At 37.4% G+C, this 27,056-nt stretch overlaps 1 protein-coding gene across 1 annotated transcript in view; it reads left to right on the plus strand.

Annotated features, from left to right (window-relative positions):
• LOC106062039 (uncharacterized) overlaps positions 1 to 18,279 on the plus strand; it is a 36,738-nt gene extending 18,459 nt beyond the window's left edge. Inside the window, exons 9-13 of the mRNA XM_056004555.1 lie at positions 43 to 164; positions 2,853 to 2,966; positions 9,670 to 9,861; positions 15,163 to 15,400; positions 16,077 to 18,279. Coding sequence (XP_055860530.1) covers positions 43 to 164; positions 2,853 to 2,966; positions 9,670 to 9,861; positions 15,163 to 15,400; positions 16,077 to 17,642 — 2,232 coding nt within the window. The 3' untranslated portion in view covers positions 17,643 to 18,279. The remainder of the gene's footprint in view (positions 1 to 42; positions 165 to 2,852; positions 2,967 to 9,669; positions 9,862 to 15,162; positions 15,401 to 16,076) is intronic.
• The last annotated feature ends 8,777 nt before the right edge of the window (positions 18,280 to 27,056 follow it).

Genomic DNA, 27,056 nt, shown 5'->3' on the forward strand with positions numbered 1-27,056 from the left:
AAAAGACTTATAGTATCTCTACAGCGCTTTGTCAACATTTAGTTCGTTACAGGCAAGGTTCGTCCAACGATTCTCAAATGGATGAAAAGTTTTCACTCTCCCATGTTTCAAAATACGGAGGTGACAGTGGTGGTCAGTCCTGAATTGAAGTATCCCACAACAGTGTAAGTAGTTGTTAGTTGAAGTACTTAGTGTTAATAGTCCAGTCAGCCGTATAACAGAGAAGTACATATTGGTTGTGGTCAATTCTGGCCTACAAAGGTCTGAGTATTGAAGTCCTGGACTGAAGTATCCCACAACAGTGTTAGTAGTTGTTAGTTGAAGTAGTTAAGAGTTATTAGTCCAGTCAGCCGTACGACAGAGAAGTACATGTTGGTTGTGGTCAATTCTGGCCTACAAAGGTCTGAGTATCTAGTGTTCCTGATGCTCCCCAAAGAAGTGCTTACAGCGAATGTCTAGAATCGCAACACAGTCATTGGCTTAGGTTGTCTCTTAAACGTGACAATAGTTTTGTCAGTAGTAACAGTATGACAAAAAGTATATGCTAATTTTTCCAAGGCACACTGAATGCACAGGACTCTGCCAGTGTCAGGAGTTACGATGAATATTTTACTTTTCTATCTCTTTCTCCTCTTTTTCTCGTCCATTCTCTTTTGCTCTCTTTTCTCTTTCTCACGTCTCTCGTGTGCTTTCTTTCTCTTCCGCCTCTTTCTTTTTATCTCTCTCTCACACATGACTCTGTCGTTTCTACAATCTCTGCTTTCTCTTTTTCTCTTCCCCCCCTTCTATCTTTTTTACATTCTCTTTTCTTTATTTCACTCTAAAATCTGTCTCTCTTTCCCCTCTCTACCCCCTCTCTCTTTTTGTCTCTAATATTCGTCCTCCTTCTACTTTCTCCTTGTCTTTCTCTTTTTCTTTCATTATCTTTTTTTTCTCTCTCTTTCTCTATATCTCCCTTTCCTTATAGAATAAAGTTTAAGTTTCCCTTTCAGACGTTGCAATCTATAGTGCAAATGATGTTAAGGTCATCTGACACTTTGGGCCACGGTTAACAAGGGAGTTATGTGACCAGAACAACGAACAATCGTCTTTACTTTTCCTCAACTAAAGTCAGGTACCCATTAGCCTTGGGTGGACTCTGGGGTCCCTAAAAATCCCAAAATTCGAAATCCCAGTTTTCATCGAGATTCGAACACAGGACCACAGGTTCAGAAGCCAAGCGCTTCACCACTCAGCCACCTCGCCCCCTTACTTATAAAATAAAAACACGAAACAGTTTCTGTTCATGAAAAAAGAAAAGAAAAAAAAAGATTTATATAATTTCTCTGTGTCTGTTTCACAAAGTAAAGTAAAGTGCTCACCTACCTATATAAATCACTTAACCAAACCACAAGAACCGCAGTTTGACTTTGACAAGATTTAAAACCAAGTTTTTTTAGATTGAATTACAGTTAAGTTTTTGTTTCCTTTTTTACTTTTATTTGCGTGTGTGTCGAAAGATGGTGTGAGAGTTTAAAGATTTTCTTTCATCTTTTTTTTGTTCTTGACAGACAAACATGTAAAGTAAACAAAAAGTTAACGAATGTAAATCTTAGTTCAAATCATGACATCTCTTGTTTCCTTAACGTATTGTTTCATTGTATCAATGCCAGGTATGAAATATCTCATACGTAATATGTTTATTTAAAAAATAGCTAATCACAGTCTTTTTTTGTCAGTTGAAATGCTTAGCTTTCTTTTAAAGAATGTCTCGCTGTCTACAGGTAGAAGACTCGCATCATAAACAAAACGTAATGAGAACTACTAGACTCAAACGAAACACAAAGAAGACACTGGCGCCAATAAGCAATCTCTCAGTACAGAAGAGTGACTTAATGCTAGAGTTTACTTTTTAGTTTTGTTTTAATACTAAAGCCTAAAGAGGTCACTTTCTACGATATTAACGGTACTAACATTGTAAGCAACTAACAATCTATACCGCGTGTATACACTACTGTCAAAGCAGGCAATAGATTCCCTCACATTGTGGACTCAGAGTAAAAGACAGTTTGGCAATCTAGGAACGTTTCTAGACCCACCAGAGGAGTCTCAAACATACGAAAGTGCAAAATCCAGGATTTGTGAATGGATCAAGTCCAATTGGTACGATAGCAGGGACCATTGTAGCACGGGACTGGAAGTCTGGAAGGTTCTCAAACGCCCAAAAAGGAAGGGTGGCAATTAGACAGAAAGGATCCGGCAATTTTGGCACGATTTTGCACTGGACACTGTCCGAAAGGAGCCTACTTCGCTAGGGTCGGTCAGAGAGAATCACGATCCCAGATGTCGACACTGCCACACGAAAGATGAGACCGTAGAACACATCCTCTACGAATGCTCAGAAACACAATCGAAGATACTAGTCTTGAAACAACAGATAGAACTGGTGCATGAGGGGGCTCCTGCCCTGTACGGAGACAAGCGAACCCTACAGAACACTTCCAGATACCTGGACCTTGCTATAAGGGATTAATCACAGCACGGAGCCTTACTGCATGGAGGCTTACAAATGGTACTTGCTGACTTTTAGTACCACAACTAATCGCTAACCCTTTCCCACCGTCACCAAAAAACATACACACACTTCATAACATTCAGATTCTGAAATTTTGATAATGAGATTTTGAAACTTGTGGCCTTTCTGCCGGAGAATAATTTCCTTCTACAGTGCTTTGCGCAAATTATTATTTATTCTGTTTTTAAACCTATTTTGTCACATCGCTACAAAATGTTCTCCTTCTCCGATTTAAAGCTCCGACGCTGGCAAAAGTTCTCACACATTTCCTTACCGTTTGTGTTTGATTATGCTTCAGATCTGTGAACTTGACTGCCACAAGAACTTTGGACGGACTGACAGAAACTTTACTGGAAACTATCTCGGTGGTGCCAGAGATCTACGCATTGGACCATACGGCGCCGTTCTGCAGGTAAACTCTTGTATCCAATAAAAATTTTTTTTCACTGTTTTTGTGTGTGAATACTAATAAATGTCCAAACTATGATTTCATCACTTTCGCCTTGTGTCTTCCGATCACTAACATGTTCCACATTGTTCACCATTTCATTTCGCTCCATTTTATGTTGATATCAAAATGACTCTAGTCTCCTGGTGTGCCCAATGTTGGTGAAATTATTTAACTGTTGCACTTTGGAATATGTATCTCCAATTCACATATAGTGTTTTACAATGATTTATTAACAAATAAGATTGCAATAATATTCTAAAAAGTACAGAACTATATACTTTTCCATCACGTGATCATCATGTTGTTATCCAATAAATCCAGTGAGATTCATAACAAACAAATATTCACATTTATGTAACACCTCTAGTTAAATCAATAAATTCAGAAAGCCTTCAGGACAGAAGACTCAAAAGTAAAAAAGCAATTATACATAAAACACTGAACCGTTATCTTCAAATACAAATTAAAAAATAATAAAATACTTAGAACGACACAAGGATAAAGGCACATTTCTTGTTGCAATTTCTAGGATCCATAATGCTATTAGAGCATAGAATGGGTTGCCTGAGTCAGCCAGGAAAACCAGTGACTTGGCAGAGTTTAAGTCATTGATTAGCACTCATGACTAGATTAACCACAGTGTGGGACGTACTCATCTTTTTAAAGTAACGTCTGTATTTTATAAGAAAAGGTATGATAACTCATACATTGGTGTCATTTGGTGATAGCAGACGTCAAATGTTAGTTTTTAATTAGGTTAAAAAATTGGTTTATCTTGAAAAGAGATAATTAATTTTTGTTTTGTTTCAGTAATTTTTTATTGCTCCTAATAATTATAAATTCTCTGTAAGGAAAGATACTGTCAATATCAATTTATTTTTCTGAAGCTAAAAAATCTTTTTTTTTTTTGTTAATATTTCATTATCTTGTGTGGTTTTCATTGTTTTAAATGCTCAGCTTATTTTCTTCTAAAAGTATGCCAATCATTTCAATATTTACATAAGATTCAGATCAAAATTTAATTAAAAAAAAAAAGAAAGTAAAATCTTGTAATCTATTGTGACTACGGACGCATGCTGTTGATGGCGTCAAACTATTATTCCAATGTAAGGGGAAGTAATTGTTGCAAAACACAACTGTGGCGAGTTAGCTCCCACTACTACGGTATCGCCCCGCAGACAATAAAATCAAGTGCTACCTTCATTACATTCTAAAAGACAGGAAAGAATTTAAGTGCTTCTGATGTTAAAAGGGACTTGATCTTTTCAATGGCGAACTCACAATGATTGAAGATCAATACAAATGAAGTTATCCACGTTTGACCTCTTCCAGTTAAGGATGTGATTAATTTCAAGTAATGATCCACTTGCAGCAGAAAGTAATCGAGGTGAAGTTCTCATTTTGTTATTGAAAAAGAAAAGTTTGCGTACAACAGTTGTAATCAGCCAGTGATTTTAAACTCTGTGTGTGTGTGTGTGCGCGTGCATGCTCGCGCGCTCACGCGCCTTAAGGATCACTTCAAATGTAATTACTCTCAGATCGCGAAGCACTGCTAGAGAGCCTCCGAGGCTCTAGCTAATGATGTGTATAAGCATTTAATGTGCGACCTGTTTATGGCGTTTAACCATGGGCCATACTCTTGTTATATTTAAAGACACTGATGCTCAAACAGAGGTCAGTGGGTCATATTCGGACCGAGAAGGGGTGGATGCTATCCAGCCCCTCGAAAAGTCTGCCTATACAACTTTATGAAGTCACAGGGACTCACTTCTAGTGATTTCTAATCGTTTTAATTATTTGCTCTGATCTTCAATATGTCTCTCTATTCTTGAGATGGGAGGCACGGTGGCTGAGTGGCTAAGTGATTAGCTTCCGAACCTGGGGTCCTGGTGAAGAGTGGGATTTTGAATCTCGGAATTTTTAGGACGCCGCTTGGTACCTGACTTTAATTGGGGAAAGTAAAGGCGGTTGGTCGTTGTGCTGGCCACATGACACCTGTTCGTTAACCGGTGGCCAAAAAAAAGATGACCATAACATCATCATCATCCTCTTCTATAGTTCACAAGGTCTGAAAGGGGAAATTTTTTTATACTTGAAAGTGCCTAAACGTCGACGTTCTAGAAGTTGGAACAAGCAAAATACAAAAAATCCTTTAAAAAAATGAAACTTATCCATGGGGAAGAACTCCCGAAAGGGGAAGAGACGCCATTAGTTTTGTGTTGTCAGTCCGTCCGTCCGTCCATCCCATTTAGATCTCAGAAAATAGAAGAGAAAATGAAAATCTGACATCATGATATTTTAGATCATTCAAAGTTCTGATGCAACATGAAACCATTTAATTTTTTTTTATAATTATTGTTTTAGAGAGTTAATAAAAGTAACACTAGAATTTAGCAATGAAATATTTAGGACACCTAGCCACGAGGCACCAACAACGATTTTGTTTATTCTCAGATAAAGGTTCTGATAAATGGCTATGATATACAACTTGTGAAACAGTAGATAGTCGGGCGAACATAACTAAACACATAGCAATAAGATCGATTGAGCACATTAAATAGATTCAGATCTATGTCTAATCGTGAAATGAAACCATCCACCAAGTCTATATATGGCAGACAATGGATGCGCCCAGATAAGTCACTGGCTTTGGTTACGTCTTGAGATCCCGAAGAATCTGGCGTAACTGATCAAGCCAATTCTGGAGCGGCAGAGTCTGCTACAGTTCGTGCATGTATATGCATCTGTGTTAGGGCTATCTAGAAGGGCAGCTTTCTTTTTCTTTCTCTTGGCTGACGCAGCTTCGTTTCTTTTGCATTCGGCGAAGTTCGTACCATCACGTACAGTCTCCATGCTGTCCGGTGTTGAGCTATCTCCTTCCACATACTTTGGTCGATGCCCATGGCACTCATGTCTCGCTTGCAGACATCTCTGTACGTTAGTCTTTGGCGGTCCTTAGGTCTGACTCGGTACAAAAACATTTACCTGTAATACCTTGGTTTCCATTCTAACTACTTTGTAACGCAAGTTCTCAACTTGTTCCACTGGGGAACAATGCTATCTTTGGTTCCATTTGTCTGAACTGAAGATGGATGCACTCAAACAGCTGGTCTATCTGCTATGCACCGGACTTTTTGTCTTCGGGAAACATCACTGGGATTTTATGGAGTGTTTGTGTGTGTTAGTGCGTTTCTATGGTGTCGTTGGTAAGGTGGTAGCGACTGGTTATGAATGATGCAACAAGGGTGGCATAGTTGTCATCTGGTCGTAGTTAAGGGAGACGACTCTAGACCGTTAGACTGAACGGTTGTATTATTGTAGTGAGTTAGATGGTGTTGTAAAATATTATTTATGCTACTGTACCACCTTTATTTTATTTTATCCCTAAAGATATTGTTACGATCTTCTCTACAAGGCCTTCAGTAAACACTGCCCAACAACACAACACATCTAAAACATCAACTTGACAACAAGATAAACAATGTGGCGGTTTAATTACAAATACACCAACAGCCAATAAACACAATTGGCTACACTAACTTCAAATGCTTTGCTACACTACAGAACTGCCTAACTAAACACTACAAGTGTCTCTAGCTCGTACTGCTACATTTTCGAGGACTCACAAGATACAACGCAGTCCTTCTCTTGCTGTCCTGGACTCGACTGTCCTTTCTTACACACCTAGTCCGTGAATGCTCTGGATCACATGACCACAAAATGGGTCATATTTGCGTGAACTAGCAAGTATTGTCCCTTGTCTATCGACAGCCGTTGACCCGTTGACCTGTGTGATTGGCCTGGGTCGTGTGTATCAGTAGATAGCATACCTATTGACCTTTTCAGTCGCCTCTAGAGTTACTACAATATATAATTCTGGTAACCGTAATCCGGTATACTACTTCCCTCTTTCAGTGGTTGAAGTTTTTTCGGACTTAATATCTTGTTTTATTTATTTATTAGTTTATTTCAAGACCGCATCACAAACAAAGAGATTAGAGACAGAGTTACTACAGCAATTTGACCCCACGATGACCTGCTAACTGTTAAAAAAAAAGTAAATTCGCAAACTAAAACTCTAAGGCCATATTACAAGGTCTTCAGGGCTCGCAAAAATCTTCCTTCAGGGAAAGGTACCGCAGAAGGCGCCAGTATCCCGTTGATCGTTTGAAAGGCTTTTATTCAATGAACAGGTCTGGAGCCATTTAGGAGTATTATTATAGACAATAAAAGAGTATCGTGTATCAATTACACTATAATGAAACCTTTGAAACCTATGATGCTATAGAGATGGTAGTAATAGAAGTAGTGTTTCCCCTTTCAGACCTTGTGATCTTAGGGCAGATGATGTAAGGGGCATCTGTTTCTGTGGCCTACGGCTTTTACTTTTCCCCAAATAATTGTACACATTAGAGCTGCGTGGACTCAGAGGCGCCCAAAGATCCCGAAATTAAAAACCCCAGTCTTCATGGGACTCGAACCCGGGACCCCCGCTTCGGAAGCCAAGTAGCTTTACCGCTCAGCCACCGTGCCTACTTATAGAGATGGTGAACTATGATAATGAAAGAATTATGTGTTCAATTAATAGTATTATAACTTTCTTCAACCCAGTTTCCTCCAAATCGTAACCGAATTCCTAAATATCTTAACGGTAACCATAGCCATAATTAATATCTAGGAGTCCAGGGTTTATAGCCCAGTCATTTAGCTAAGTGGTTTATGTAGACAATTTATGCACCACAGTGCCCCTAGAGAGCCGTTACGCATTCGTTAGGGCCCTCGGAATGTTTTGACTTTAAATATTTTAGTAGAAGACAGAGCATACAGGCTCACTGGGGAAGTCGGAATTCATAAATAGAGACCCATCAGCAGATTGTGAAAAGATCACTGGGCAGTCACATCTTTAAGGATTAGTAAGGTTGTAACACAATTATGTACTCCACTATAGAGCGAAAATTACAATGTCTAAAATTGCGATGCTTGTCCTTATTATGCAAAGCTTTTATCAACTATCTCTGTCGGTCTGTCTGATAAAAATTTGTAGACATTATTTCTCCCACACCAAATCTATTATCAAGCTGAAATTTCGCAAAGTCATTTCTTTTACATGCCAACACAAGAATGAATTAAAAGAAACAACAACAAGAAATTAGTTAATTAATACAATTATACTAAATATAATCTTTGTCTTTAAAAAAAAAACGTATTTTTAGTAGCCCCCGAAAGGGGAAAAGACGCTATTAGTTTTGTGTGATCTGTCTCTCCGTCCTTCCGTCCCGTTTAGATCTTTTAAACTGGAAAAGATATTGAAAATCCGACATCATGATATTTTAGACCATTCAAAGTTCTGATGCAAACGCTACTTTTTTCTTTTCTGAAAACGAAAAATGTATCCCCTTGGTCTACTGGACCGTTGGTGCACCACCTAAGATCTGTCAACCTTCTTTCTCCATTTTTCTATGTCATTTGCCTGTGATAGAATTTCATTCTGATATTCTTTCTAAAAATTTTTAAACCTACCTTTTTATCTGCCTGGGTCTGACCACTTTGGAGGCTGATTTTGAGTTTGTTTCCTCACAAACTGTCTTTGTACTCTTGTTTAAAATGTTTTGTGGTTTAAAACGTATTTGTTTGTATTTTGCTTGTTTACACTTGAAAATACCAGCTCTCCCCTTTCATCTATACTATAAAGTAGAAGGTAAGGCGTATGTATGTATATATATATATATTTATGTATGTATGTATGCATGTATGTATGTACGTCCCGCATAGAAATCAAAACCGTTTCACCAATCTTGATAAAACTTGGCATAAATGTTCCTTGGGTACTAACTGGAACCCTAACGTATGTATTATAGCCCTAAAACAAACTTAAGACCCTCAAAAAAAAACATTTGCCCAATTGTATGAAAATATGTTGTTTTCATAGATCTAGGCCATGTTTACCATGTTTACACGAGAGAAGATCAAAAGAATCTAGAGCTAGATCTAATTTTAAGAACTACACTTTGCACAGATAGTTTTTTACTTTGACACATAAAAATAAAAATATATAGTGTATTGATCTCATTATTTAATGAAATTAACCTTGAAATTTGTGTTTCAAAAGCATTTTTACATAAATTCGTTCCTTATTTCTGCGAATTGGTAAGTCCTGGCGTACATTTTTTTTATTAGACAAGACGTAAAGGTTGCACATCTCTCTATTCCTAGGTCTAATTCAACTCTAAGATGATAAAACTTTTCTTAGCAATAATATTTTTATACTTTAACACATGAACATACTAATTATAGTCAATTTATTTCATATTTTAATGAAATTAACCTTAAAAATTTGTTTTTCTAAAGCATTTTTCGTACATCCGTTCGCTATAGCGGTGAAGCCGTGTTGACATATAGCTCTAGATCTATTTTAATAGTTCCATTCATGAGTCGCCTACATCTTACACTTGCTTTGTAAACACACTATGATTGGACAGGCAAGATGAGGCCCTTTATGGGGGATATTAATATTTTTTAGCTTTTAAGTAATGGTATTGATAGTAAGTCCACCACCCTTTTAAAAAACAATAATTGGAAAACACCTAATGGTTTCGATCATGTAACCAGCAGTTTTAATGTCTCTGAACTATCACTGAACATCTTAATCTTCTTTTGAATCAAGGGTGTTGTCTTCTCGGGGAGGCTGCAGGCCTGACATTGCCTGCCATCTGCAACAATGGGGAGTCGATGTGTTGGTTGCAGACAACGCCACGGGGGTGTCATCTGCAGAGTTCGTCAATGCTCCAACCGGATCCATAACAGATGTGCTGGTTTCATATTCCAGCGACAATGAGACCGCAGTGGCCAAATACAGGTAGACAAAATTTGCATAAAAAGCATAAAGTCATTTAAAAAGAAAAAAGAAATACATAAAACATACTTTTTAAAATAACAAAGCTTATAATAAGTGTAATTGTATCAATTAATTTGGATTAATTTGGATCCGTCTGAACTAAATATAATAAATCTGTGTGATAGAAATATTTTTAATTTATTATTTTGTTTAGCTTTTATCTTTCTCGATGTGCTATGATCCTATCCCTTGTCTGGGCCAGTTGTGAAAGGGGGAATGAAGAAGCGGGTATCTTAGAGAGTGTCTAAATGAGTTGTTGTTTTTTTATGCATAAAACAAATGTTCACTCAGGTCTCAAGATTCCTTCATCTTATACCACTTCTTCTGTCAAGTACGATTTCTTTCCCTTGTTTAAAATACCAAACAAAATAATAAATTACCAATACTTAATTTAATTAACTAATTGTTTTTATTAATCTTTTTTTGTCAGGTAAATGAAATAATTGTGCGAAATTGTCACTTGATCCGAGATGGGGTCTAGAAGAAATAACGTGTACAAACTTTTTACCAGACAGACAGACAGACAGACACAGTGAGTTGATATAATCTTTGTAATATTTAAACATTATGATATTGATCTAGCAGCGTTCTAAAAATCATTTCATATAGCATAATTGAATTATTATGTAATTCAATGTAAATTCTACCCCCCCCCCCCTTTTGCCAATCATTGAAATGCACGATTTTATTCTTTTGGCGATGCCATTTCGCGATCGTATGGCACATTTATTGTCTTCATCTAAGCTGTCTAACAGCTGAAAGATATGTCTGGCTAATGTTTCTTTGTTTCATCTTGTAACATTTGCTAATGCCCTCGAGGAGGACGTATCGATTTTGATTGGAAAGTGTTTTTTTTCCAAACAACAAGGTAGCTTATAACTAGGAAACTAGGAAAGATATTTCTACAAATTAAAAAGAATATAAAACTAAAATGTTATTTAACCTTGGTTAGGCCAATAATAGAGTATGCATCCTCTGTTTGGGACCCCTCAACCCAAGAAAACATAAAGATACTAGAACAGACACAAAATAGAGCAGTGAGATTCATAACAAACGAATATTCACATTTGACTAGAATGACACCTTTAGTAAAGTCACTAAATTTAGAAAGCCTTCGTGATAGAAGACTTACAAGTAAAGATATATTTATACATAAAACACTGAACAATAACCTTCAAATACAAAAACAAAATTTAATAAAATATTCAGAAAGACACAAAGATAAAGACACATTCCATATCCTAGGACAAATTTGTACAAATGCTCCTTATTCCCTAGTGCTATTAGAGCATGGAATTGATTGCCTGAGCTAGCCAGGAAAACCAGTGACTTGGGAGAATTTATGACATCGGTTCCTATCTTATCTTATATAATACAGACGTTACTTCAAAAAAGAAGATGATTACGTCATACGCGTCATGCATTTAGGCTTTCTAAATTTAGTGATTTTACTAAAGGTGTTACTCTAGTCAAATGTGAACATTTGTTTGTTATGAATCTCACTGCTCTATATTGTATCTGTTCCAGTTTCTAAATGTTTTATTGAGTTGAGGGGTCCCAAACGGAGGATGCATATTCTATTCTTGGCCTAACCAAGGTTAACATGCATGACTAGATTTACCTAGGAACAGACACAAAATAGAGTAGTAAGATTCATAACAAAGGATTTCGAATATTCACATATTCACATTTGATAAGAGTAACACCTTTAGTAAAATTACTAAATTTAGTAAGCCTTCAGGATAGAAGACTCAAAAGTAAAGTAGCAATTATACATAAAACACTGAACCATAATCTTCAAATACAAAAACAAAATCTAATAAAATACTTAGAAAGACACAAAGATAAGCGCACATTCATTGTCCCATATGCTAGGACAAATGTGTACAAATGTTCCTTCTTTCCTAGTACTATTAGAGCATGGAATGGGTTGCCTGAGTCAGCCAGGAAAACCAGTGACTTGGCAGAATATAAGTCATTGATTAATATGCATGACTGACTTAGGAACACGAATAGGACGTAATCAGCTTCTTTTTTTTGAAGTAACGTCTGTAGTTTATAAGAAAAGATTATACGAAGTAACGTCTGTATTTAATAAGAAAAGATTATACCAAACAAAAGTCCAGTTGATGGCTGCCTAACCGCGGGGCATGTGGACTACAATTACAAGCGTTCCAAGTTCAAATCCTGTACACTCCCCCCTCCTCCCCCCCCTTTCCCGCATGAGATCTAGATATATAGCCAACATAAATTAATGGTATAAATGGCTTCTTCAACCTGTGGATCGCGACCCCTCTAGGGGTCGAATGATAATTTGTCAGGGGTCGCCTAAGACCTTCAGAAATTTGGATTTTTTGGTCTATTTATCATCGGAATTTTTTGGGGGCCGTTTTTAACAAGCATAATTGTACCCTTGTCGGTATACATTTTCATTTCTGATAAACAAAACAAAGGGGCATTACTGAGATTCAGCATGTTTTCATAATCTATGAAACGACCATCAAATATAAATTTAATAAAATAAAAATATGAGGGTGACATATTTACGAAGACGGATAAATCTGTTTGTGGATACAGGATGGCATTTTGAGTTAGTGAGTGTAACATCATTGTTGGAAGGTAAACATGTTGTTTTTTTTCTCATTGCTAGTTACTTCTTTGTAAAATGAGTTTGTTGTGTTTAGCGTGTTCTTCTACTTCACAGTGTGACAATGTGGTCGAGAGGGAAAGTTCTAAAAAAGTTTTTTTTTAGAAGTTTGTTGTTGTTGTTTTTTAATCAGAAAATAGCCGACCTGGTAGACACCTTTCTCACCTTGAAGAATTACATTTTTTCAATGCAAGGATCAAATGGATTATATCTCGATCAAAATACATACGTCATGTATCAGATATAGACATTACTATAACGAATTTATTACATTAGCAAATTCACATTTACCTAGGCCTATGAACGAAAAAAAAAATTACGGTTGGGGGTCGCTGCCTAGTGGGATATTGTATTAGGGGGTCGCGGCACTAAAAAGGTTGAGAACCGCTGAGTTAGACTCTGCTGTGATTTCAGCTTCAGCTTCACCTATCCCTTAGTTATTTGAACCGTTGGGACACCACACATGTTGACCTTCTCCATTCTTCTCTGTCTTTTGACTTAGATTAGAATCTCATTAAATAACAGGTTTGTCCATTATTTTATGTTGTCTTTCCATATTTTTTTACAGTCTTACTCTTCTTTTCCTGGTACTGAAGGAAGGTCCTTAAGAGCCTTGAGGACCATGTGAAATGGCTTGCAAGTTTCATTTTGCGTTTTTTGACAGTTGTTAGCAGGTCATCGTGGGGCCCTTTGATCCTCTTTCTAGCCTCTTCATTTGTGATGCAGTCTACATATTTGATACCTAGGATCTTTAGCATCTTAATTCCATTGCTGGGATCCATCTCTCTAGCTCAGCAGTCAGCGTCCAAGATTCGTAAGCATTCAAGAGTGTGTACATGACCAAGAACTGCATCTGAAGGATTTTAGTAGCGAGGGCTATACCTTTGTCCTTCCAGATTTTTTTTTAGTTTTACTATCAATAAACTTGGACATTCTGGAGCTTCAAATTTTGCCACAGAATGGGTGTAGAAGAAATAACGTTTATACTTTTTTTACAAGACAGACAGACAGATAGACTGACAGACAGACAGAGTGATTTGATATAAGTTTGTTATAATGATTAAAATGTACCTTTAACATCTTCCGGAAATGACGGATCGAGATTAAAGAATTCGTAAAGTCACGTTGAACTTTTTGTACTACTTCGAACATGCTGACATTTACTGATCCTTGTATCGTAGAACGCGCGCCAACATTTACTTTCGTTTTGAAGACACTGATCCATATAAATTTACACAGCGCGTTTCTACCAAATGTGTTACCGCGGGGGAACGCGATCTCTGAGAATTAAGATATTAACACGACCTCCATATCATTCTGTGTTTTCTTTTCTCCCACTGACTGTGACCACTAATTAGATCAATGGACGGTACAGCGACAGTCCATCGTCTGGACGCGTAGCCATAATTCAATTCATTGACTGGGGCGCCTGGGAGAGAGTGGGCAAAAGTGGAGTGGGTGTCGATGAAAGGCGCATGGGGAGGTCGTACAATGGGCAGAATTTTTAGTAATGGTAAGATAAGAATAAGATGTGTTTCCATTTAATCACTCATACGCTCCTTTCTTTTCACTAAGCTTATATCAACCCAATCTGTCTGTCTGTCTGTCTGGTTGGCTGGCTGGTAAAATTTTTTTACACGTTATTTCTGGTACACCCAATCTCGGATCAAGCTGAAACTTTACACAATTATTTGTTGTACAAAACATGAATGAAAAAAAAATCCCTTCGTCAATTAATTACTAGTAATTAATTATTTTGTTTGGTATCGAACAAGGGAAATAAATTCAACTTATTGAGAGAAGAGGCTTTATATTACACGCTTTTATTCCCACTTACAATTCTCGAATCAAGTTGAAATCTTGTAGGCCTATATTTATTCATAGTCGATGACAATACAGAAATCACTTAAAAAAAAACAAATCTTTCTTTCACTCTCTGAACCTTTCTTTCACTCTCCGAACCTTTCTTTCACTCTCTAAGCCTTTCCTTCACACTCTAAACCTTTCTTTCACTCTCTAAACCTTTCTTTCACTCTATGAACCTTTCTTTTACTCTCTGAACCTTTCTTTCACTCTCTGAATCTTTCTTTCACTCTCTAAACCTTTCTTTCACTCTCTAAACCTTTCTTTCACTCTCTGAACCTTTCTTTCACTCTCTGAACCTTTCTTTTACTCTCTGAACCTTTCTTTCACTCTCTGAATCTTTCTTTCACTCTCTAAACCTTTCTTTCACTCTCTGAACCTTTCTTTCACTCTATGAACCTTTCTTTCACTCTCTAAACCTTTCTTTCACTCTCTGAACCTTTCTTTCACTCTATGAACCTTTCTTTTACTCTCTGAACCTTTCTTTCACTCTCTGAACCTTTCTTTCACTCTCTAAACATTTCTTTCAATTTCTGAACCTTTCTTTCACTCTCTGAATCTTTCTTTCACTCTCTAAACCTTTCTTTCACTCTCTAAACCTTTCTTTCACTCTCTGAATCTTATTGAAACTCTCTGAACCTTTCTTTCACTCTCAGAACCTTTCTTTCACTGTCAGAACCTTTCTTTCACTCTCTGAATTTTACTCTCACTCTGAGTCTAACATGTACTAGTCAATGTTTTATCGCCCTTAGATTCACCTGCTGCAACACTCAGGCTACTCTTGAGGTCAAGGACAGAGCCAAGAATGCGGATCGGTGCACCTTTCAAGCCCTGAGACTGCCCTCCCAGGAAGTAAGCATTTCCCTGAGCAGCACCCTTACTCCGACAAAGTGGGAGACGCCTCTTTCAAGCGAAGCATACACCTCTACGGTCGCAAAACTTAGCTCCATCAAAACCAGCGCTAGGAGAACCAGCCCTTCCAATTTGGTGGTAATATATTTTTTTCTTACATGTGTGATAAAACTTTCAAAAAAAAGTGTATGTACTTGTAAATATCCGTCATATAATTGTGCGCGTCTAGGTCTCTCGAGATGTGCAAACAAGCTGTTTACTTACTAATTGGTCTCGAGAATTAAACGGCGAATTTGCATTAAGGCTAAAAAAAAAAAAAGACGTAAGTAAAATAAATAGAGTTATTGCCCTTCCTTTTATAATGGAGAACCTGTACCCTCAACACAAGGGAAGATAATAAGCAGTCGAAGTACTTTAAAGCTTCATGTTAAGTCTACTGTTGTGAATGTATTATTGAAATAAAATTCTGTTCGTGATTTCACTTTGTGGATTGTGGATTGAAATTGTTTAATCTTTAAAGAAGAATTTTGCCATTCCTTTACCTAAGTAAGTATATATCTCGGACATGCACAGTGATGTCGAAAGATAAGATTAGAAAGTAAAAGAAAATGCTATAAAGTATGATTCTATGATTCTTCTTTGTCTATTAGACAATTTAGCTTTACGCTAAAATATATTCTTTTAGCTGCTTTGAGAGTCTAAATTGCTCTCTGAATTACGTCATAACTAATGAGGTTTTGGTATTTTAGATTTCTACACTACATAATCTGATTACGTCATTACAGCTAATAATCTCGTTTTCTTGTTTTCACAGCGGAAGCGCATCGAGAGTTGGGATGACGAGAAGTACGCCACCCTGAAGTTGGACGCCATTATAATCGGGGCTGTTGCAGGAGTGGCATTCCTAGCGATCATGGTCATCTGTTTCGCGTATAGGTGCGCTCATCGAAAGGTGGCCGCCAGATCACAGAGCGAGTCCAGTGACATAACCATGCGAAACAGCTGGGAGACAGGTTCCGACAACGGTTCCGGTGCTGGAAGCATCAGGATTACATCCTATCACAGAAGTGAGAGCGAGGAGATTGAATTGGGCATGAGAGGATCTGACATTCTTTCCACAAAGAGGCATTCCTCTGGGGATGGTGCTCAAAGTACGTCTACATGCGATCTTCACCACAACTTCAAACAAGAAATGACATCATCGGAAACTTCTGCTATGCCGCGGCATGTAAACGAGGACGCCGGTAGTTTGGACTTCCAGTGCGTCGCTGGCAACGGCGAAGACACCAAAAACGAACTTGCAAGAGAAGAGAGCAGCATGCGAGCCGAGAAAGCCGGAGAAACCTATCGCGCAATGATGGACATCCAGCAGCGGTTGACAGACATGAATATTAGGATGATGAGATTAGCTGAGGGCTCAGATTCCGAAAATCTGCTGGAAAACGCGACTATGCCCCAAACGGCTGGCTTTAATCGCTCTTGCGTCGACGCACCGCCAGGTTCCCCCTCCTCTCGGGAGAGTAGAAAGGGCGCCACTTCTCGCCCTGACTTCCCTCCGTGCAGACGTAATGAAATAAACATAGACCCGAAAACTTTTCCGGTTAAAAACCAGGACTTTGGTCAATCGATTCGTCGCGACGCAATCACATTACATGACCGCGATAAAAATAGACTTGGTGCTCATTCTATAGTGGACCGAAGTGTGACTTCGTTGAAAAGTCTGGGAAGTAGCACAGACTCAAGAAAACTGAACGGACCCTTAAGCTCACAAAACAATGGGTCGAAATCTATAGTTCGATTTCAGGTTCCTTTTGTCCCCGAAACCAATGTAAACACGAACTCCACCCACGCCTATAGACCAGAAAAATACCTAACTCTTCCGTCGGTTCGAATCTCGGAGTTAAAGCGGAATAATTTAACTCCTGAACTCAGACGCCATGTTTTAGAGCTAAATTTCAACGCCGATGCCAGGAGACGCTCCGCACCGGAAGCACTGTCAGTGAAGAACAGAGCGCAGGACAAGACTTCCTCGAGTAATCTCCTAATCGATATCTCGGATCAGATCGCCTGCTCCCGAAACGGGAGGCCACTCAGCACAACCAGAATGGAAGACATCGTTAGAAGAAATGGAGCGTTTAATTCCCCTGTTTTACCGGCGGCCAAGAGTGGCAGTCCGAGCGTTGACCCGTCAAACCACATGCGCGCGGGATCATCTGAGGTGAGCCAACTGGAGTTGCAGTATGACCTCAGACATGTGCGCAATAAACTGTGTCAGTTTCAGGTCATGATAGACCGAGAGCTGGAGGAAAAAAGCCGTTTACGGCTGACCAGCGACCTGTCCACAAGCAGCAGTGAGGAGGACAATGATGAAAGTGGATAAAAACTTTTAGGGAGTGACCAGAAACTAACAAAACAAAAAATGTCTAAAATTTCTTAACATTTGGTGGTCATGTGAGTGCTTGACTTCAAGATGGAAAATACAGAACAAGTAACACTACCGTTACTAGAGATTTTTGTTAAGATTTTTATGATTGCTTTCTGCGTTAGAGGACCGTGGATGGTGTCCCTGGTCATCTATTCTAGTCAAAACTTCATGGAACCTGGAACAGTTTGAAGCTGTACGGACGCTGATCACAAAAATGGCTCTAACGATTTTCCTGGAAATTTAACCGTTGATGTATATCGCTGAGAAAAGAATTACTAGCTCGTTGGCAACATGGCGAAAACTCTTGTTGGACCTTTATCATTTTCCCAAGTAAAAAATAAATAAATGTAAATTTGGCTTAAGAACTAGACTTAGATCTAGGGCCAACATCGGTTTTGAAAGGAGAATCGCGTTCTTGAAAGGATAATGGCGTTCGTAAATTTCCAAATGTTAGGAATTATTGATTCATTAGTTTAATAAATTAATGTTAATTGTTCAGGAAAAAATTTCGCATCGTCTTCTAAGTATAGATTTAAAGGTATAGATCTACATCATTCGAGTTATTCAATAAAAGTTATTTATTAAATTTAAAGTTGTTTTAAGTTTATTTATATTTAATCTAAGATTTGCTTATATTTTTACGTAAATGTACCGTATAGTAGATATAAAGTATAGATTCTTGATCTAGCTCTAGGCTAGATTTTTAGAAGTAGATCTATATCTAGACTGGATCTTAAGAATTCTACGTGTAACAAACGTACCAATAACTAATAGATATGTTATACAATGCCCCCTGGCCTGATTGGTAGAATAGTTCGATCAACAAGCTGATTTGAATACCCAATTTGAGCTAAACTTTTTTTGTTCTAATTACATTTAAAATTTTTTTATTTTATTTAAAGTTACACAATGGAGGTTTTGTCGTTTTAATTAATATATTTTTAAAAAAATGTTATTCTTGTTTTTTTCATTTTCTCTCAATTAAAAAAGAGCGTTGCCGTTATGTATGACACATTAAAGCATCATTCATTGTATAAGCGCCTAACTTCAAATGTAAACTGAATACAATTAAGACGCGTAAATACACAGGCTTAGCTGATTTTATTCTCATAAGATGTCGTTACAAAAGTTTTATTTTAAATAATCAAAATACTCCATCTCTGAAGCAGCCGGAAGTTCATACAATGAAGTGGTGTCAGAGAAGAGGTCAATGTCTCCATTCTGTGTCACTCTCTTCAGAGTGCTAGACGCTTGAAGATGCAAGCAATAGAATGTTGTTATAACTCATAAACATTTTCCTTAATCCATTGCATCCATCTCTGGACACTCTCTCGTATCTCTGGACACTATCTTATATGTCTGTACACGCTCTCGCATCTCTGGCACTATATCGTATTTCTGGACACTATCTCGTATTTCTGGACACTCTCTCGTATCTCTGGACACTCTCTGGTATCTCTGGCACTATCTCGTATCTCTGGACACTATCTCATATCTCTGGACACTATCTCGTATCTCTGGACACTATCTCATATCTCTGGACACTCTCTTGTATCTCTGGACACTATCTCATATCTCTGGACACTATCTCATATCTCTGGCACTATCTTATATCTCTGGACACTCTCGTATCTCTGGACACTCTCTTGTATCTCTGGACACTATCTCGTATCTCTGGACACTATCTCGTATCTCTGGACACCATCTCGTATCTCTGGACACTATCTCGTATCATAGTTTTGACCCGAGGCAGGATATTTTGACGCAGCTATGAATTTTTTTAATCCACTTATCTTGTGTTTGAAATATTGTTGTTTTGTCTCAAGTTTCTAATTCTTGTGTGTTTTCTGTTTTGATTTTGACCAACTTAACATGTTTATTAGATAAATCTTTGTTAATTGTGTGTAGAAACAGTTACAACTAGGATATGGACTCTTTCAATCATGTATCATCTCATAGAAATAAGACCAAAGCCTGGGCATTAGCAATGATCGAAAACGATGTATCAAACGCAGCGTTAACCCCCCCCTCCCAGAGGATGTTTCCAAAAAGAACGTCATGTGCCATGCCGATAGTTTAGTATCATCTTTATCGCAGCTTCCCACAGAGCGTGGCACTGTCTGTGCTACAAGATGCCTAATTGTCACCGGCCCCTGATTTTTCCCCAAGTGTTGATTCCAGAAGCCTTTACTATGTATGGGTATAGGCGCAAGGCATGGAGGTTTAAATTCAGTTTTTCTTCTAGGAGGGTAGCCTGCCATACTTGGGAAAGTTAGGATTTAGGTCACGTCAAGATGCTTTCATTTTGTCACTGTGTTTCTCAGAAAATATGTTTGTGGATGTTAATTATTTAATTAGAATTATACATGATGTTCGGGAGGCGCGGTGGATGAGCGGTAAAGCGCTTGGCTTCCAAACCGGGACCGGGGTTCGAATCCTGGTAAAGACTTGGATTTTTAATTTCGGGCGCCTCTGAGTCCACCCAGCTCTAACGGGTACCTGACATTAGTTGGGGAAAAGTAAAGGCGGTTGGTCGTTGTGCTGGCCACATGACACCCTTGTTAACCTTATGCCACAAAAACAGATGACCTTTACATTATCTGCCCTATAGACCACAAGGTCTGAAAGGGGAACTTATACTTTTTACTACTATACATGATGTTCGGGCTAGTTTCAAAGTTTTATTCCTATATAAAATATTAGTTGAAAACGTCAGTAGTGTTAATTGTAAAGCTGAAAGGCAGCTATGCTAAAAAAAAAAAAAAAAAAAAAAAAAAAACAATGGTTTTGAGAATAATATATATATATTAAAATTATTGTACTCTTTTTATTGAGATACAAATGTAACCCGGAGAAATGAGATTCTGAAGAAAAAAAATTCTTTCACATCGTAGAAAAATACTAAACCTTTGTTTTTCAACTTTTGAAGCTAATTTTATTGTTGATACATCTCTGTGTTTATTTCTAGTAGTATGAGCGATGTATAGTATCTTCTCGAAACTAATGTGTAGTAAACATGTACACACTGCATGAGACCTTGACGCGTACACATAAACTGGAATGTCCTAGCTTTAAACTTCTGCAGGAAGACAGCCATTTAAATATTTATCAGTCCTTTTTATCTTCTATCATTTGGTTCTTCCTAAGAGAATCCTACTAATCAAATGAATTTACTCGCCAAAATACTACAAAAAAAAAAACACCCCCAGAAAACTATTCTTAACTCCCTTTATTATTATTTAGTATGGTACCATTAGAAATTTACTGTTGTTTCTGGCAATGACAATGTAAACATTCTTTTTATTATTTATAAAATTAGAACAACCATGCCATTGACCTTGTCAATTATCATTTCGTGACACTCAGCTATTTACTACATTGTATATTATGATGATTATCTTGTAATCCTTCCATCTTCTAACTCAATCATCCAGAGAAATAAATTGTACGTTGCTTGGACAACCTCCATCTTGAAATAATGGATATGCATTCTCTGCTGTTTAAAAGAAACCCGTTTCTTACAGATGCTCATGATCTGGGGATAATTTTTTTTTCCGCTGCATTCCTGGTCATAATTCTAACTTTGAATGTGTGCTTTCGCTGGTCCATGTCGTGCTCTGAGTTCCCCCCGCGTGTTTTTTTTTGTCTTGTAAATGATGATCAACTAGGAGAAGTCGCTTTATCTCATAGACTGTTTTTTTACACTCTTTCTCTCCGGATTGACGATACCATCGTTGATTTGACCCCATCAAATTAACAGAGTTTTTGGATTCATAAACTTTAAATTGTGTTCGATAAAAGTGCATGTATCTAATTTTACCAATTATAACATTTTCTGATTAAAAGAAAAACGTTTTTGAAGTTTTACCCTAACAGTCTAGTGAAATACGAATGGGGAGATAAATAATTCCTTGCGAGCGCGGAAAATAATTACGGAGAGATAGAGTTAATGAAGTAGGCTCTATAGTCATTAAAACGGACATGTTTCATCAAATAAATTGAAAATCTAAATTCCAAAGTTTAGTTTGTCTTTGTGTTTATAGTCCTTTTTGTCCTTTTTAAAAGTTTGTCCTTCATGTTATTTTTTCCTTTTAAGGATTGGTCCTCCTTTTATATCATAGTAAAGGGTTTAATCTTCTTTTGGTCTTTTATGTTTAAGAGTTTGTCCCCCTTACGGGTAAACACGTCTGGTTAGCCTAGAATGAAAAAACAGAGTCAGCTGAAATTGTGTACAATTATTTCTTTTACCTGACAACACAATTATCAAAAATAAAAATTAACTAATTAATTAACTAGTGGTAATTACATATTTTGTTTGGTATCTTAAACAAGGGAAAGGAATCGTATTTGACAGCTGTGGTGGTATAGGTTGTATTAGTCCCCTTGAGTTAACATTTTTTTTCTATGAATTTAAAAAAAAAACAGATCATGTAAACATTCACCAAGATACCCCCTTCTTCCCTCCCCCTTTCACAACTGGTCCAGACAAGTGATAGGATCATAGCGCATTGAGAAAGCTAAAAGCTAAACAAAAATAATTGGTAAAAATATTTCCTATCGCAGAGATTGATTATGTCTAGGTCAATACGACTGATTCAACCTAGTTGATACAGTAACACTTAATAAACGCTTTTTTTAAAATTATTTCTTAATGTTTTTTTTGAGAAAATGTTTTTGTTTAGTGCAATGTCATGCTTTTAGGTTTCTCGGTGTGCTAGGACCCAAACACTTGTTTGGAGTAATTGGGAATAGGTTGGGGGGGGGGAGAAGGGGGTATCTGTCTAAATGTAACGTGATAGCTTTTTAAATGCTTTTTTTTTATTTGAAAAGTACGACTTGAATTTGAACTCAAGGGCTCAAGCCTCATCAAGCCAACACACTAACCACTGTGCCAGCGAAGTGCTTAAGAAAATAGAAGCTTTCATAGCTATCTATTATTAGGACCTAATTCTCTACAAAGGGGACTGATTCTATTTATACCGAAACGATTTCTTTCCCTTGTTCGATACCAAACAAAATAATTAATAACATATAATTAATTAACTAATTTGCTTAATTTTTTTTCAATTGATTCTTGTTTTGTCAGGAACAAAGAATAATTGTGCGAAATTTCAACTTGATCTTAGATTGGTGTGGGAGACACGTGTACAAAATGGAACCAAAACTGCTCTTGTTACCAAGAGGCCCGTACAAGACTCTGGCCACAAAACACCCCAATAGAAAGAAAGCTATATGGAGAGTTCCTTGATTTGGAAACCACTGCGCAGTTCATCTCATATATTGGTCTTGTCATCTCCAACATTAAAATGAGAACAAAGAAGAAGAACCAAATAGACAGAGTTGATATAAGCTCTGTTAAAAAAAATTATGAATTAAACGAAGCAACCAATTAAATCTATCAAACGAACTTCGAGAGTAGGTCTGCATTCTTTAAATTTGAGAACCAGGTCTCCTAAATATTTCAAGAGAGAATGGAAGTCAAAATTTCCATTTAGTTCCTTTCTAGAATTTACACAGCTTATTAGTCATTTGTTGTTTTTTTTTTGCAACTTTTTATAATAATCAAGGTTTAAGGCTACTTCACCAACTCTCTTTTTAACAATAAATATGACCACAGACCTATGTATGTATTTTACCTATTATACCCTATTTTTGCGCTACTTCTGTTTTGACTTTATACATAAAATGTGACCTTTTGGGAAAATACGAAACTAAAATGCAAAGATTTCATACAAAGCTTGCGGTTTTTTTTTTTTGCGAATAGTGATGTTCATCCTGCTAACACAGACCTATATTATAAAATATATTATACCTAGACTAGAAATAGAAATCTCTAACACTACAAAAAATGTGACAAAAATATATATATATAAAATAGCTGAAACAAGGCGTTGTTTTGTAAAGTAGTTATAAGAAGTAAAGTTGTTGTTTGTTTCAACCCTAACCTATGTAACTGAACACCAAATAATAAGAGCACTCTCGTCTTATAATTATTCTTTTGCAATGTTTAGATACATAATCTAGAAAGATCTAAGCAATGAGTCTATATAAATGTACAATCAACAGGCTTGAGTTATTTGGATCTAGGATTTTCTAAACATCATCTCAATAGAAACTAACATGTCATAGATTTGCGTAAACCTGTGATTAATATTAATAATAGCCCATTCTATTAAAAATCCGCAAAATGGTATGCATTATTTTTAAACTCTGAAAACTAAAGATCATTACTTTTCTAAGGCAGAAAAGATCGATTCTCCTAGATTCAAGGCGACTTCCTTTACAGCTTGAAAAAGAGATACGTACATAGCAATCTCAATAAATATATAGGTCTGTGATATAATCATTATCAGATAAGAATTTGTTTCCATTTTCCAGTCTAGGCAAGATTTCACTATTTTGATTACAAACATTTTATTCGCGCATTCACTTTTACAAAACCATACATACAACGTTTTTCTTTCGAAACATTTATCTTAACATCGCTTTGACTCTGCTCCACTCTGTCAGTTGTACATAGAAAGTAATGGAAAGCTTTTCAACCAGATGATTGGAGCCTGCTTTTTAATCTGCCTGGCAAGCCGAAAGCAAAGAAGTGATTTCCACCGTTCTTTCACTCCGCCGTATTCTCATGTAGCAAAAGCAAAGAAGTATGGCGTGCGAGGGCGTAGCACGCTGCACAGAAGACGGATGGGTTCCAATGACTCTGTGAGCAAAACTATTGTGTCATCCGGCTATCCCATCTCCGCCTCTGAAAATCTCATCCCACTTTACACTGTGGCTCAGGAGAAGATAGGGAAAATGGGGGGGGGACGAAGTGGGGGACACTTTTCGATAAATGCTTTGCAGAGGATTATGGGGCGCCAGTTAATCTAGGAGTTTTCCTGTTTCTCGGACTGACTCTTTATGAGCAGGGTATACGCTGAGACAGATTTGAATAACATTGACACTGTTACGAGATGATGAAACTCTTAATTATGTACAAACTCATATATATATAGTAGATGATGAATACTTTAGTCTTGGTAAACGATAAATAGTACATCAATAATAATTTAGTCTACACTATTCCATCTTGGATTCTTTCCTCCCTAGCCCTTTCAACACGCACACTATGCTGCGCACAGACACATTGTTTGCAGTGAGATGTGTGGCTGAGTTGATATAAGCCGCTAGGCTACCCATCAGAGGGGCCCGACTTCAAATCTTGACACTAGTTGAGTAGTATTAGCCGAGCGCTTAAAGGCAGCTAAAAGACTCTCCTTTCCCCTACAAGTCCACAAAAGAGATTTGAACCACATTGTACTGAATATGTTACAGTATGAAAGATGAGGTCTACATAAGTAAGTCAAGTAGCAAATGTTACTGTTTGTAAAGTGTTTTTACAAACCTTATATCAACTCACTCTGCCTGTCTCTCTAGTAAAAAGTGTGCGCACGTTATTTCTCCCACACCCATTCTCGACTCAAGCTGAAACTTCGCACAATTATTCATTGGCATAGACAAGACATGAATAAAAAAAGAGTAACTAATTAGACAATTAATTACTTGTAATCAATTATTTTGTTTGATACCAGCAAGGGAAACTAATCCTTCAGTATTCACATGTATGGCTAAATTTGTTGAGTTTAGTCCACTTAAATCATTGTTAACGCTATTTCTCCCTCACGCATTCAACGATCAAGTTGATACTTTAAACAATTATTTCTTGTACCTATCAAAACATGAGTCATAAACAAAAATAAATAACCAATCATTTAGTTTATTTCTATATTTCTATGCCATAAATGGCAATGTCTGAAAGGGAAACTTAATACTAACTAATATTTCATGTGATGTTTATGGAAAATTGGAAAAAAGGGGGGGGGGGCAATAAAGTACTTTTCCCCGGGTGCACATTTTGTTCACTACGCATCTGGTCTAGTCACTTGCTGTTGGGAGGATATCTTCTTATAGATTGATTTAATATATCCAGTCAGAACGCTGGAACTCTTAAAGAAAAAAATCAACTGGCAATTGTAGTCACTATTTTGTATTTGACCAACATAGTCCAGTGAAATCAATGAATCGGACTAGTGGTTATGCACCGCATTCAGGCGAGACCAATCGTCAAAAAAGGTATGAACATTGACCTGCAACATCTCAAACTGTGGTCAGTGGAGACCAAAAGCTCGTTGCCACGTCACAGTACGACGTAACCGAGACAATTCCTTATAGAAGGCCTAAACACTGCCCTGCAACGTCACAACCTGCGGGAAGTTTAGACCAATAGCTCGTTGCCACGTCACAGGTCTGTACGACGTGGCAACGAGGTATTTGTCTAAACTGCCCACAAGTTGTGACGTTGCAGGTCGGTGTTGAGGCCTTCTATAGCGAATGGTCTCGACGTAACAACGAGCTAATGGTCTAAACTGCCCACAGGTTGTGACGTCGCAGACCAGTGTTGAAGCTACGATAACGAACGACCTCGATTCAGTAAACTACAACTTCCATTACCAGCTCTCCACCTCTGTCTCCAAAACTATCCCCACACCATTCATGCCACCCGCTTACCCGCTTACTCTATACGAGAACCCGTTGAACATACTATTACTTCCCCCCCCCCGCCCCTTCGTGCTACCCATGGTGTAGGCCTTAATCTTGTATGATGGCTGTCTAACTTCGACTGATTACTCAGGAGATGTCTGAGTTTTTTGTACGGTCATATTAGATGTGTTTAAAATACCCTAGTACAAAGCCTACACATTAAAAAGTTGAAAAAACTTAGGTCCAGACTTACACACTTGAATAAAGTTAAATAGGTAAAGGCCACAGTCGAGTGTAAGTGCGTAAACACGATGATGTCACCTTGAGGTCGTAACACCAACTGACTAATAGTAACATATATAAGATCAATCCTGTCAATCTATTCACACCACTATATGTCGCATTGGAAGTCCGTCACCTATGGTGCGGCTCTGTATACTAACTGTCTAACATGAGTTTCTCAAAACCTTAAATACAGTAAGACTAAATGAAGTTTGTGTATCTATAAGTTTAGATCTTACAATAAACTCTCTAGTTGACTAATGACGATTAATTAAGGTGATTTACCAGTGGACAGTCTTTAGCTTTAAGAATTAAGAAATATTGACAACATCGTGATTAGAACACATACAGTCTAATTGTTGTTACTCAGTATCATAAATAATAAACAAGCAAAATACAAAAAACAAGGTTACAAAGACAGTTTGTGTGGAAACACAAACTCAAAATCGGTCCCCGAAGTGATCCACCCAGGCAGGTAAAAAGGCACTTGTCCAGACCAGTTGGAAAGGGGAGGGGGAGAAAGCCTCAAGGTTGCCACTCTGACTGTACAGCTATCTATTG

Source organism: Biomphalaria glabrata, chromosome 11 (assembly GCF_947242115.1).
Source record: "Biomphalaria glabrata chromosome 11, xgBioGlab47.1, whole genome shotgun sequence".
NCBI lineage: Eukaryota > Metazoa > Mollusca > Gastropoda > Planorbidae > Biomphalaria > Biomphalaria glabrata.